The 14,216-nt window shown below is 36.7% G+C and overlaps 1 protein-coding gene across 1 annotated transcript in view; it reads left to right on the top strand.

Moving 5' to 3' along the window:
* Positions 1 to 14,216, top strand: part of LOC126475424 (teneurin-a) — a 353,360-nt gene that overhangs the window by 235,676 nt on the left and 103,468 nt on the right. The window contains exon 13 of the mRNA XM_050103269.1: positions 7,367 to 7,554. Within this exon, the coding sequence (XP_049959226.1) occupies positions 7,367 to 7,554 (188 nt within the window). The remainder of the gene's footprint in view (positions 1 to 7,366; positions 7,555 to 14,216) is intronic.

Below are 14,216 nucleotides of genomic sequence, written 5' to 3'. Positions count from 1 at the left end.
TCAAGGACAAGTTTCCAACCATCTTACTTGTAGTTACTGGCAACTGAAAATAAACAAAGAAAAACAAATGAATGGCTACCCACACTAATCATGAGAGCACCATATAATTAGAATTGGATGAGGGTATCATTACTATCTTCTCAGTTATTGTATGCAGTGTAAACCCCTTTGTGGAACATCTTCTATGTAATATTTCTTCCCATTGCAGTAAAGGATGGAGTGCAGAAAGATTCCCTGATAGTATACCTCTGTCCAATTTTTCATTTGTCTAATTTCATCTGTATGGTTCCTTTTGAAACTATACACACAAGATGGAAGAATGTATTACACACTATTTCATAAGTAGATTTTTATGAGATGTTAGACATCTTTCTTCTTCTTTCCACCAGTTCAGATTCCTCAGCAATTGTTATTTGTGTCATAAATAAATGCCAAGTAACCACAATGGTGATAGTTTTATATCCACCTCATGGTAATAGTAATCACGTTCTGTGATATGCTATTTTCATTGGTGGCTCACCTGTGGAGGAGGGCTGTCTGAAAAGCAACACACAAGGTACCATAAAGGTGTAACACTTCAAGCATTTTCAGGCTGTTGATATGTGAACCTGTCAATAGCTGTGTGTGTATTTTCTTTCATATATGATGCCCATTTTTAAATTCACTGAAAGAACAAGACGCATTTGACAGATAAGTCATTACATGCATTTATATTTAAAAAAAAAATATGCATTTATAAATATTGCTACCTGCTAACCTTCTACAAGTTTTGTTAAACAATTATGTCTTAATAATTCATACCCACCATCTTTTCTTACACATCATAATAAAAAATTTAAAAAAATAATTTACAAATGTTTTGTAAAATAATGTACCTAAAACCATTGAATAAAGTAGATTAGACAAACATTTTATGTGCCTCTGGATGATTCTCATATACAGCAAATGAGGCAAGTTGAATATTTCTCTAATCTATCCCATTTCTTACTTTTAGAAAAATCAGTTGACAAAACATTTCATGCATTTTTCAAATTTTTTCATTCTCTACTTTTGTGCAAAAAGCATAAAATAAATATTGAATTATTGATTAGTATTCTAGTATTTTGAGGGGCTGTCAAATGAAAAATGAACAACTGCCACAACAAGACTATGTAATTGTACCATGAAAAGTAATCACCACACATGTTAAGATATTTATCCTACTAGGATATGAGATGATAAATTCCTGTTTTGTAAAACATGATCAGCCGCTGATGGATCCACATCACTGTTCTTTTTAAACTGCAGTGGATTATTTGCAACAACCTTCATGACAGGAGAAATATATTGTGAAGCAGAAGTCAGTTACCTCCTGTAACAGATGTCTGCAATGTGATTGTGTGTGAGCACAAAATGTTATTCTTACTTCACATTTTTGAGTAATGAAGACTTCCTTTTCTAAATATGAGTCATCCCAGAACATTACATCATATGACACTACTGGATAAAAATATGTCAACCTACTGCTTTGTCTCTCACCAAGATACAATGACTCAAAGTGTAAATGTGGGTGAACTAGGTGGTTTTAGGAGTTATACAGCAGTAAATCAGCAATATTATATGCTTCGTTTTACTGCCCTTCATAGCAAGCCATTCTGGGCTTACAATTCAGTAAGATAATACCCACCCACACTTTGTGCTTCCCAAATCCTACCTTGGCCAGCCAGTTGAGAACATGTGGTGCATTGTGGGCGCGACCCTCCAACCATCTCAGGACTTTGATGCTCTGACATACCAGTCAGGCAGAATTTGGCCCTCAGGAGGACATCCAATAACTCTATCAAGCAATGCCAAGCTGAATAACTGCTTGCATGAAGGCCAGAGGTGGACCAGTGTGTTACTGACTTGTTCAATTCATGAAGCTTTTTCTCTTAAATAAATCATCCAGTTTTTAAGAAGTTGCAATTATTTGTTTTTTATGTACATGTACTTCACATCCACCAATTTCCATCCCATTCAGATAGTTCCTTTGTGGATGTCATTTTTTAGAGTGTAATTGTGGATCAGGATGTGGTTGGCTAAGAGAATTAGGAAAAAGATAGTGGGTCTGGTATCAGGAGGATGTTCTGCAGCTGTGGGCATGGGGGATTTGTCAACAAAGGCAGAGGTCCTGTATGTGGGTGCATTGTACCCATCAACAATGGGAAAACCAGTAGGAAGACCTGTGGGGTTTAGGTTTATGGAGTTTACAGAATTCGTAAAAGGCAGGAGTGCATGGGCTTGCAGTGTGAGGGATTCAGGTGTCAGATTTGGGAATGGACCCAAAGCCTTGAGAAGCTGCTTGAGGTCACATTAGACTTATGGTATGTGATCACAGTTGTAAGGTTTGTATGCAGAGGTTTTGGAAAATATTAAGTTGGTGTATAAGTTCGTAGTTTGTTTTCCATATGTTTAATAATGAAACAGATACTCATCAGTATCACAGGGCTGCAAAATCAAATTTTTGTTCAAGTCGTCTAATCCCGAAGGGTGTTTTTTATTAATTGCTGGCCTGTGTTGAAGAATATGAAGTAAGATTTTGGCTATCACATATGAGAAACAGTAATAATGTTACCAGAAAATGTCATATTTTTAGAATATTAAGACACTTAAATATAGTAATAAAGACACTTACAGCTATACTAGTTAAATGTAAAGTGTTTACAAATGTATGCAGTAAACAAAATCAAACATCACACATTGGTTAATAGACCTAATCACAGTTTAAGTTAAGTATATTCCAAGTCTTGTAGAGACACTGCACTATTTCAGTACTGCTTCCTCTTCATACTGAAATTTTGTCTTCAAGCTTTTCTTCTGTGCTTTATCTCCATATTGTCTCTTTTTAGAGACCAACAATAGTCAGCCATCATCCCTTCATCCCACCTGCCTTGATAACATGATTGTATTTCTTTCATGTCTTGATGAGCCCTTTCTCCATGTTCTTCACTATCATTTCCACGATTGTGTTGGAAGAATTCAAGATGGCTATGAAAAAATGGATCAAATTTAATCCTAAATGTTTCTGAGCTATCAACATATTTTTCACCTTGACTTCGAAATCTGGGTGTTTCCTATTCCCAAAGAAATTGTCAGCCACATTCTTAAATCCTGCCCAAACCAATCATTCTTCAAATACTTCATCTTTCATTAAACTTCTAATACTTGGTCCCACAAATATTCCTTTTGGACTCGGGCAGAAGAAAAAAAAAGAAAAAAAAAAAGGGACTTATATACTTAAAACAGTCACCATCTTTGGGCAATGCTTTGACGATACTTAAAACAGTCACCATCTTTAGGCAATGCTTTGACGAACTTTCTTGACAAATGGTCTTGAAGCTTCTTTTGTTAGAATCTATATGTAGCCTCCATTCATTGTTTTCTAGGAACACCACACCTTGATAACATACCTTCAGTGTTCTTATTATAAACAAGAAACAAGAGAGCCTTCTGTTACGAAATAATCATAAAATTATGATTGTCTTGATTGAAACCTGTAGATGTTTTGCCCAGAGTAAGCAAATGTTTTTCTTTAATCAAGACCCTAAAATGTATGTTGCTTCTTTTGAGAGACCCAGATCTCCTACATCTCTTACCAAGTCATTCAGTTCTTCTTGTGTGAACTGCTCTGGTTATCCTTTTGAGAGTGTGCAGTTATTATCAGGATCTGAAGTTTCACTCGATGATGATGATGACGATTCAAAAGTAGTGGAGGGTTCAGGCTTGGATGTCAGGACCATGTGGTAAGGGCCTTGTGGCTGATTTCAGATTTCATGCTGATTTCATACTGTTCTTGTTAGCCAACCAACTTTCATCACACAAAAATAGTAATCATCTACATAGTTTTCTTGTTCTCTCCATGTCATTTGAATCCCAAACATTAAAGATTTCTTTTAGCCTTGTTTCCATTTCGTCAAACCTACAACTCATATATGACAAACAGTACGTGATGCAAAAGTTTTGTGCTGGTCTCCTAACTTTATACTGAAATAAGATAGGTATACTTTTTTGACAAATGAGGTTATGTTCTCTCTCATGCTTTTGAGAGTAGTCAGAAAACCACAAATGTAACAAAACAAATCAGGATCATTCATACATGATCTTCTTGATGAAGTCGCCATTATTAGGCTGATTTGAAATGATCTGGTAATGTTGATACACAAATAGCTTCAAATTTTTACTCAAATGACTGTAGTGCATTTGTGTACATTGAAACAACTTGAGAAGTAGTGATGTTTTCATAGTCAATCATGTTGAATTACTTTACGATCTATTGCAGTATATATTATGTAGGAAATTTAGAAGTAGTGGGTGTTGGAAGAAAACAGATTACATTTTCATAGAGAGCGATAAAAAACCTCTCTAACTGACCCACTTTCATGTAAAGTGCTGAAACATCACAGCCCTGTGTAGTACATTCTCCTTCACTATTTACAACTGTCTGTCAACTGGGGTAACTTTTCAGTTCTGTGACAGTAGAAGTCACATGGTTTTGAGGCGAAGAAAATCTCAAACAATGTTCGAACACATTTTTATCTGGAAAGGAAGTTGCTTGAAGAGTTTTCAATAGAGAGCAGGAAAGGTGAAAATCAGGGGGTGAAGATCAGGCGAATAAGGTGGATGTGGAAAGAGTACCCAACCCACCTCCTGTTCAGTGTTCTTTTGTCAGTCTAGCAGAATGCAGGCAGGCATTATTATGAAGTAGCATCACTTCATGCAGTCTTCATTTTTGTTATTCTTGGATTTTATCTGCAAGACATCTCACTTGTTGACAGTAAATGTCAGTAGTGATGGTTACACCTTTGGAAAGCAATTCATAGTACATCACACTGTCACTGTTCCACCAGATGCATAAAATTATCCTTTATGGTTGCATGCTGGTCTTTGTACAAGGAGTAGCTGCTTTGTCTGGGGTCAATCTTATGTTAGCAGAAAGACATCGTTTCTTGTCACCAGTGATGATGAGAAAGCAGAGGTGCACGTGTGACCACCTGCTGATTTTTGTGATTTTGGCTTAGAGTATGCAGTACCCACACACTGTTTTTTGAACCTTCCCCATTGTATGCAAATGTTAGACAATGGCGGAATGATCACATTTTTATTACTGTGTCCAAATGATCTTCATCAAACTCCAAAGGTCTTCCTGAACATGGAGAGTCACTAACTCTCCTTAAAATGAGAAAACTATTTTCTTGCTGTGCACTGTCCAGTGACATTATCCTCAGACACAGTGTAAATGTTTCTAGCTGCCCGCACTGCTGTCACTGCTCTATTGAACTCCAACAGAAGAGTATATCAGATGTGTTTCAATTTATCCACTTGGCACTCCATTTTCTAGCATCCACAGCTCCACTTACTATCTCCAAATGACAAAGTGACAACATGTAAGCTCATATAGCAATAGTGAACTACAAATAAAAAATGACAGTTAACAATAAATCCATAGTAACTGGAACACCAAAATGCAAAACAAGAATGCTAGAAACTTATGCACCAAGCTAATAACTGGAAGGAACAATGAGTTGTACATATGACAGTTTGAAGCAAATGGTCAAAAAATATACGTTCAAAATCCATTTTCAGAATATATGAGCTAAACAGTATGGATAAATAGCAAATGAACTATATAACAAAAAGAAAAATGACAACTTTTGATAATTAAATACCACATTTATATCAGCTAAAATATGATATTTGTGCAGAAGATATTATCTCATGTATTAATGACATAAGCTGTTTAACATTATTGATGATTATTTATTATTGTGGTGTTTGGATGTATAATTTTCTCATATCCTATCCATATTCATTAAGGTTTTGCTGCATAATGGAATCTACAGAACTTGGTATGAAAGTAACCTTTCAGTTGCCATTACTAATTTACACTTTTCCAGATATGATAAAGTATGGTAATTAAAAACATGTACTATAAACTGTCAATTTAGTCTTATTACATTATATTTTAAACTAGCTGAAAAGGACCTGCTTTACTTGGTCCTTTTTTCCAGTTCTTTTCTCAGTTGCAAAAATGTGCAGTTAATCTTCTCATTTGTGTAGCATCTAGCTTATCCACAGTAAATTTGTATGAACTGATTAGATGTTTTGGTTTCGGGAGCAAAGATGGAAAAGTTTTGTGGCACTCCACCATATAAACATGCTACATATAGTTGTCCAGATGAGAAACATGATTCCTTCAAATTCACTCCACTGCATTAAAATGTTTGTCCTTGTGCTTTATTGATAGTCATACTATGGGTTAATTGTACCAGAGATTGGAATCTTTTAGGGCTGAATGGTAAGTTAGTTGAAATGAATAGAATTCATAGTATTAATACTGGCTTGCCTTTCTCTTTCCCAGTTAACATCTCCACTTCTGTGAAGTTGTTTAGAAGTCTCTTATCAAGGGTATACATGGAACACTGAGTGAATTTGGGAGTTTACTTTTTTGTCTTGATTCATCATTGTATCAGTAGCTTCAAATATTCTTTTCTTATCCAGGTATTCTCTGATTTATTTGTTGAACTATGTCATTTTGTCGCTAAAACTGTTCCCTAACATCACCATTCACTGCTTATGTAGTTCCTTTCTGTAAGCAGATACAAATTTTTAATGAGTTTTTCCTCTGTCTGTACTCTGTTGCACAACTCATTGGTCAAATTGATGTGTGCCATTTCTAGCTTGTATTCTAGAACATTCGAGAACATTATAGAACATTTGAAAACTTTCTTTAACATTTTAGAATATTTATAAAAGCATGAGAATTTCAAATTATTTCTCTCATAAAATACATTGATGCAAAAGAGATGCAAGATGTTCTGGTGACCACCATGACGTGGTGGCAACCACTTCAACCATTCGTATCTCCACGACCATAACAGCTGCTATGACACAAACACTATACCGCACAACAGGGAACCAAGGGTAGCACCAGAGATACTGATAATTATGAAGTGGTAATGTCTGGTCTGCTTTACCTGCTAGAATAGCGTAACTCACAGCACACTGATTTGTGAGACAGGGTGGTGAGTGAGTACAGGTCAAATCTGCACAGTTTGCTGTAGTCATGTAGGTAAATGCTGGACTGGTCCCCTCTTTCTGCCTCTGGATATAATATAAGCAAACAGTTAAAATATGATTACACACACAGAAAAAAGTTTCCACAACCTGGAGACAGGTGGCAAACAGGACTTACCTCCTTTGGATATCTGATGACTGCGGCTGCAGGTAGGGCATCAGAATGCAAAGTTAAATCAAAATAAATTTGCCAGTTCCTGTATACAGCAGAACTTGGCCATATAAATAGTTAAACTTTTTAATAGAATTTAAATTTCTTGTTCTTATTTGACAGGTTTGATGTCTTGGTTAACGGTGGAGGTGCAGTAACACTGCAGTTTCAGCGAAGTCCCTTTAGACCTCTAACAAGGACGGTTTTTGTGCCATGGAACCAAATTGTTGTTTTGCCACCTGTGACTATGCAGCTAAGTGATGACACAGATATATATTCTGAAAATGCAGGCTCTCTTGCTCTTGGAATGGGTAAGATTTCAAGCAAAATTCTGTAAATGTTATTTTTTGTCTGTAAGAAAGTAATTAATATCTACTGTTGTAAACCCACTGAGGTGGAAAATCACTCCACCCCTCCCCTTTCTGTATGACTCTCTTCCTCTCCCACTCCCTCTCTCTCAGAATAGTGTATTGCAATATTTTACTGTAGTAGTAATATTAGTAGCAGCAGCAGCAGCAGTAGTAGTAGTAGTAGTAGTTTTATTCATCTATTGATAACTTTTACAAAGATACTGGCCATGTGGAACCACTTTACTTGTTACAGGAATATATAGATACATTCAGATACTTTTCACTTCATTACCTTTGCACATATTTTTCTGGGACATAAATCACACTTAGCAGTACAGTTATTTCTCAGTTTGAAGGTATAACAGAATAAATAAAAAATCTTCACACCAACTGGTTATGTGACAAAATACATATAAAAGATATGGAAATGTGTAAGCTTTTTGAGTCAGTGGCTCATTACTCTGGCAGAAGGGTTGAAGGGAAAGCAAGAGGGATGGAGGAAAAGGAATGATGAGATTTAGGAAATGGGGATAGTTACTGTAATGTAATTAACTGTCAGAGATAAAGTTTATCTCATGCAAAAAGTACAATGCCCACAGTAAAGAGCTAAGGTAACTTCATTATGTTGCCAGAAAATGTGTTTAATTTATTTAATTATGAATATTTTCTTTTATGATAAATAATGGATTCATTTGAGATGTTAAATGTTGTATATTTATATGTATTTATTTATATGTATCTTTGGAGTTTATTAAGGTCAGTAGACCAAAGAATCTGGGATGCAGGAATGTCTGCAACTTCCGGGCACGTGTTGGCTAGCCCGCCACTTCTTTGTCGGTATTGGAGGGAGATGGACGTGTTTATGTGACCAGTACAGTATAATGCATTTAGAGTATCAATGTTCATAGTGAAAATGGTGTAGTTACTAAACAAAAAGTACGAATAAATATAATTTTTAGCTGAAAGTATTTCAGATCTGGTAGTGTTTATTTAAAATGAGAAGAAAACCCAGGCCATGCTTGTTGGAATGATTATTTTGCAGACAAAACTTCGAGAACCCCTAGACAAACGAGATCTGCAGTGTGTAATCTTTCAGCAGCTACTAATAAATAAGTCTTGCTGAAATTGTGCTGGAACTGCTCGTATTATTCTCATTCAAAAACACGTGGTGAGAGTGTGGTCCTACCACAATATACCGCATAAGATTCCACAATTTTTCAGTTATCTAATAAACGAGATAGGTAACAACCAGTACATTACAGAAAATCACCCAGAACCCTGGATTAGGGGGGACTTACCACATGGGATGAGAAGAAAAGATTGATTGCTGGTGCCTGTACCAGATGAGATTTTACACCTTCAGATAGCGTTTGGTGCAGGCACCAACAATCAGTCTTTCCTTTTCATCCCATCTAATAAACCTCCCTTGACTCATGGTTCCGAGCGACTTTACAATAACACTCCTCATTTTGCAAACCTCACCAATCCCTTTCCTTCATCCCTCTTCTTTTCCCTTCAACCTTCCTGACAGAAGAAGGAACCATTGGCTCTTAAAGCTTACGAGTTTGCATATATTTTATTTGTTTTCTCGTGCTGGCACTTGGTGGGTGAGTTGTTTATATGTCCTATTAAATTATATTTTGAATTACTTCTCAGTTTTTTTCTAGTGTACATTGTGTTCAAAATTAAGAAGAAGAAGAATGAATGTTGAGGTTCTAAAATTAAATAATATTTGTTAATGTTTACTAACTTAAAGTAGTAAAGGAGTTTTGCTATTTGGGAAGCAAATAACTGGTGATGGTCAAAGTAGAGAGGATATAAAATGTAGAGTGGCAATGGCAAGGAAAGCGTTTCTGAATAAGAAAAATTTGTTAACATCGAGTATAGATTTAAATGTCAGGAATTCGTTTCTGAAAGTATTTGTATGGAGTGTAGCCATGTATGGAAGTGAAAAGTGGACAATAAATAGTTTAGACAAGAAGAAAATAGAAGCTTTCGAAATGTGGTGCTACAGAAGAATGCTGAAGACTAGATGGGTAGATCACATAACTAATGAGGAGGTACTGAATAGAATTGTGGAGAAGAGGAGCTTGTGGCACAACTTGGCTAGGAGAAGGGATCGGTTGGTAGGACATGTTCTGAGACATCAAGGGATCACCAATTTAGTATTGGAGGGCAGCGTGGAGGGTAAAAATCGTAGAGGGAGACCAAGAGATGAATACACTAAGAAGATTCAGAAGGATATAGGCTGCAGTAGGTACTGGGAGATGAAGAAGCTTGCACAGGATAGAGTAGCATGGAGAGCTGCATCAAACCAGTCTCAGGACTGAAGACCACAACAACAACAACAACGTTTACTAAAGCTAAATGTTGCTTAAAATGTAAAATAGACTTAAATATGAGCATCATATTTCACATGACAATATAATTTCAGTAGATGATTTCTTCATACCTTGATCAACATATTTTTAGTAAGTGATTAATTGATTGATGCAACAGATGCTTCAGTCCTCTTTTTTTTTTTTTTGAGGCTGTTAGGTCAGTAGGTATGTGAGGCACATACAAATGCCCCATCACAAACCCCAAAAGAAGGAACTCCTTAAGCATCATATTGGATAAAATATGCTAATATTTCATGTTATTGGGCTCCCTGTGGCCAACCAAAAGGTTTTGGGCATATTCCAATCATTTCCTAACATAGTTAGACATGTACCATCTTGTTTCCAAATAAAGTTTTCTGGTTCATCGTGCAGTTGAGGAAATAGCCATAGTTATATCATGTTCAGCTATTTCAAGCACTTCTGTTTCAACAAAATATGACAAAAATTACAATTTTGGGAAAGTTATCTGCACTGCAATCACTGCAATGTATTATGGATGTTTTCTGACCCCCAGATACAGCTTTAAACGAAACATAGGCAGCTGACATGTGTGTCTTTATAGCCTTTGACATAAACATCACTGAATCCTTAATTTACAGCCATTCCTCCAAATAGGTATCTTTGGATTACCTGAGGAAGACTCTCAGATGTTCAATATTGAGTTCACACTTTCTTATTCTTGCATACTCTACCAGTTAGAAAGACAGTAAGTACTTTCAAACAATGGTTGGATCATATTAACTGTTGAGAGATCACAATCAAATTTAATATGGGATGCACAAATCTTTACTCAGTTTTCAAGTGAAGTATGTGCTGGCTCTTGACTGTGGTCATGGTGTATGCTGTTGGAAGCTGCACGTATTACTGAAAATCTGCCTCTTAAGTTTTACTTTCAGTTTTCATGGGAGATCTTACATTCAGAAGCTAGTATCAATTCTTAACTCAGTGTTGTCATTAACAACGAATCAATTCATACACTGGGGATGATGTTGACTCCATAAAATGAGGCAGAGAGCCACAAAAATACTACAGTGTATTGGTCTGTTGAGATACAATGTCTTCAGTTTTCCTCTGAAATAGATGGCTATATGTGAAGAAGGGGAGCCTTCATCTAAAACTGTACTGATCAGTTCCGGAGACTGACAAATTTGTCATTCTACACATTTAAGCATTTATCACTACCTGTATGTTTCTGCAGAATACTTACAAATTTAAAGTTCAGAAGTTTCACTGCTTCATTGAAAGTTGTACATGATTATCAGCTGTCTAAGGATGCTTGCTCAGTTCACACAAAAATGAACACATCTGTTCCATCAGTCTCTCTCCAATTTTGTGCCTTCATATATTTGTTCACCAAATGAATAACATGTTATGTTCAGTGCTGTTTTCATGTTGTTCATCACTTCTTTTGTATGTGAAGCAGTAATTATAATTAATTACTAACCTAAATTTTTCAATTAAATAAAGAATGTTTCTGTGATTGTATTATAACAACTTTATGGTTGTGCATTTTACAAATAATATTTTGAGGAATTGGTTAAGAGAACACAAAAATTGTAAGCTATTGAATAAATGTAAACTATTGTGTTGGAGATATTGATTAAGCTATACATATGATTTACAAATGTTACGATAACAAAGAAAGAATAATCTTTATAAAGCAGGAGACATACTCATAGGTAGGCTGGTGCTATACTGAATAGTTATTTCTTGTAATCTGTAAGGGTCATTTTGGACAAAAAATATATATCTCACACTTTGCTTGTATTTACATGTACAAGTTTCTCCTCTGCTCCCAAGTTTCTGCTCTTTCTGTCCTTTCATTTTTATGCTTATTTAGTCCACACCACAAGAGGTGATGCAGTAGTAAATTTCTGGGCATGTAGTTGGCATATTCAGAGTCTACTCCAATTATCTTATCCAAAGTTTCCCTAAACTGAAATGAGGCTGTGATAGAAGAAGGCCTTGATAGATTGCTTTCCATATGGACTTTGTTTTCATAACTGAACCTGTATTCATTACTTAATGAACTGTTTGTTATTGCAATACCATAAATTAAAAGGAAAAAAGGAAGAATGGAAAGTGGAGGTTGGTTTCCATTACTGTTAATTTCCTCTTTCTCACTAATGCTGTCTGTGTTTCTTTTGGTATATCTTTGTGCTCTTGAAACCTCCAACATTTTAAACTTGTTGAAACTTCCTGGCAGATTAAAAATGTGTGGCAGGCTGGGTCTCCAACCTGGGACCATTGCCTTTTGTGGGCAAATTCTCTACCAACTGGGCTATCCAAGCACAACTCGTGACATGCCCTCACAGCTTTATTTCGGGCAGTATATCTTCTCTTTAAACTTGTCAGTTTCAGTAACATTAACTTGTTTTCTTCATTTTCAGCACTCTTCTTCTTTGATATGGGTGTTCATTTAGAGGTGGTCTGTTTTTTGCAAGAAGATCATTTAGCAGGCTAACTGGGGTTAAGACACTAGACTTATATTTGGGAGGAATCCCTGTCAGACCATCTTAAAAGTTTGCTATGAGTTCCATAAAACATTTCAAGTGAGTCCTGGAATATTTCTCTTAACAAACCGATGACCAATTACTTTCTTCACAGTACATCTACATCTACATCTACATCTACATCCATACTCCGCAAGCCACCTAATGGTGTGTCCAACTGGGCAAGTGTTCCATATCAAATGGCTCCAATGTTAGTGGAATATTCAGTTTCAATACCCTCCTCCCTCCATTTCATTAACATAACAAACTTATATGCCACATCATTGTACTTTCATTTCTGGTTGCTGAACTTCATAGTGGCAGTGTTAATCAGTGAGATGGTATCTTCTTTTTCTCAGTTGTGGCGTTCATTTGCAGTGCTTCTTGTGACTTACATTTCTGTAAGTGGCTATTTTGGGACATTTATATTCATGAGCATCTGAATTAGACATAGCTATTGTGCTCAAGAGAAAGCACTCCTATCTATATGGTGAATGAAATAATTTCATGTGTCATGCCAAGATGTACAGTATCAAAACATTTGATTACAATCAAATCATGGGTGCCTACCACATGAATTTTTCTGTCTTCACAATCAAAAAGACACTGGATTTTTCATGTGACACTGTGAGTACTAGCATTTAAGGGGAAATGCCACAGCCAGTGTTGGCTGCTATGGATAGCATAATGTTAGTGGCAACATCACCACAAATATTCCAATTTGCAATAGAGAAATGGTAAAACAAGTACTGCAAATTACTTGCCAATTCAGTGCTAGGCAACAACAACTGGTGATCAGCTGTGCCATCTACAACTTCTTTGCTCCATGGGATATAGAAAGCAATGAGCTACATGTGAAACTGAACTCACTAAACAGAGGCAGAGGAAGAGTAACATCACTATCAGTTACTCACAATATAGAAAAATGTTGCTGACCACTTTTGTGTCATGGCCAAGGGAGCCATGCCAAATAATGCATCCCAGGAAGTAAGAAATAAATGCACTTCTTTTATGCTCAGCCTGAATACAACAGAACAGTCATTCATACTTGAATACACACTACTGTGTTCCAATCCTTTGATAGTCACAGTAAGAGAATTCTTAAAGGATGATTTTGGTAGGACCATATGATATCAGTGGAGAGTGGTAGGCCTCAAGGAAAGTCCAGAGGAGAGATCCCAGGGAGGTGGAAGCTAGTAGCGGGTCAGAGGTAGATATGGCTGATGTGGACAGATGGCTTCAGTGGACAGACCAGTGACACAGCCAACATAATCAGGGAGTGACAGTAAGTTCCGCACAGACGGGGTACAGGGCAGCAAATGTTGAGTCCAGCATGGGGTACCCAGATGAGACAGAGAGCTATTGCTCAGGCATAACTCAGAGTAAAGGCATTGGTGAAGCTATGGTGAAGAACTTGAAGGAGGTGCCGAGTGAAAACTTGGGACATGACTCAGAACAAAGATGTCAGTGGCTCATATTGTGAACTCAGACAGCATCCCGAGTAAAAACTCGGATGTGACTCTGAGCGTATGAAAACACTGGGCAGTGCGACCTCTGACTGAAGGACTGGTGATTGCAGTTGGCACTATGGCCCAGTGTGACTCCTGGTGTCAGTTGGCTCTCCGTGACTGGTTGGCATTCTTTATAGGTGCCCAGTGGAAGAATACTTCTGTGAGATGGGCAGGCACATGATAAGTAGCACGATAGCCATTGCCTGCAATGGCAGCATTAATTGCAGTGCCTCTCACAC

The sequence above is a fragment of the Schistocerca serialis genome, chromosome 4, assembly GCF_023864345.2.
Source record: "Schistocerca serialis cubense isolate TAMUIC-IGC-003099 chromosome 4, iqSchSeri2.2, whole genome shotgun sequence".
In the NCBI taxonomy this organism is placed as follows: Eukaryota; Metazoa; Arthropoda; class Insecta; order Orthoptera; family Acrididae; genus Schistocerca; species Schistocerca serialis.
The sequence above is the reverse complement of the archived record's forward strand: the minus strand, read 5'-3'. Positions and strand labels throughout refer to the sequence as shown.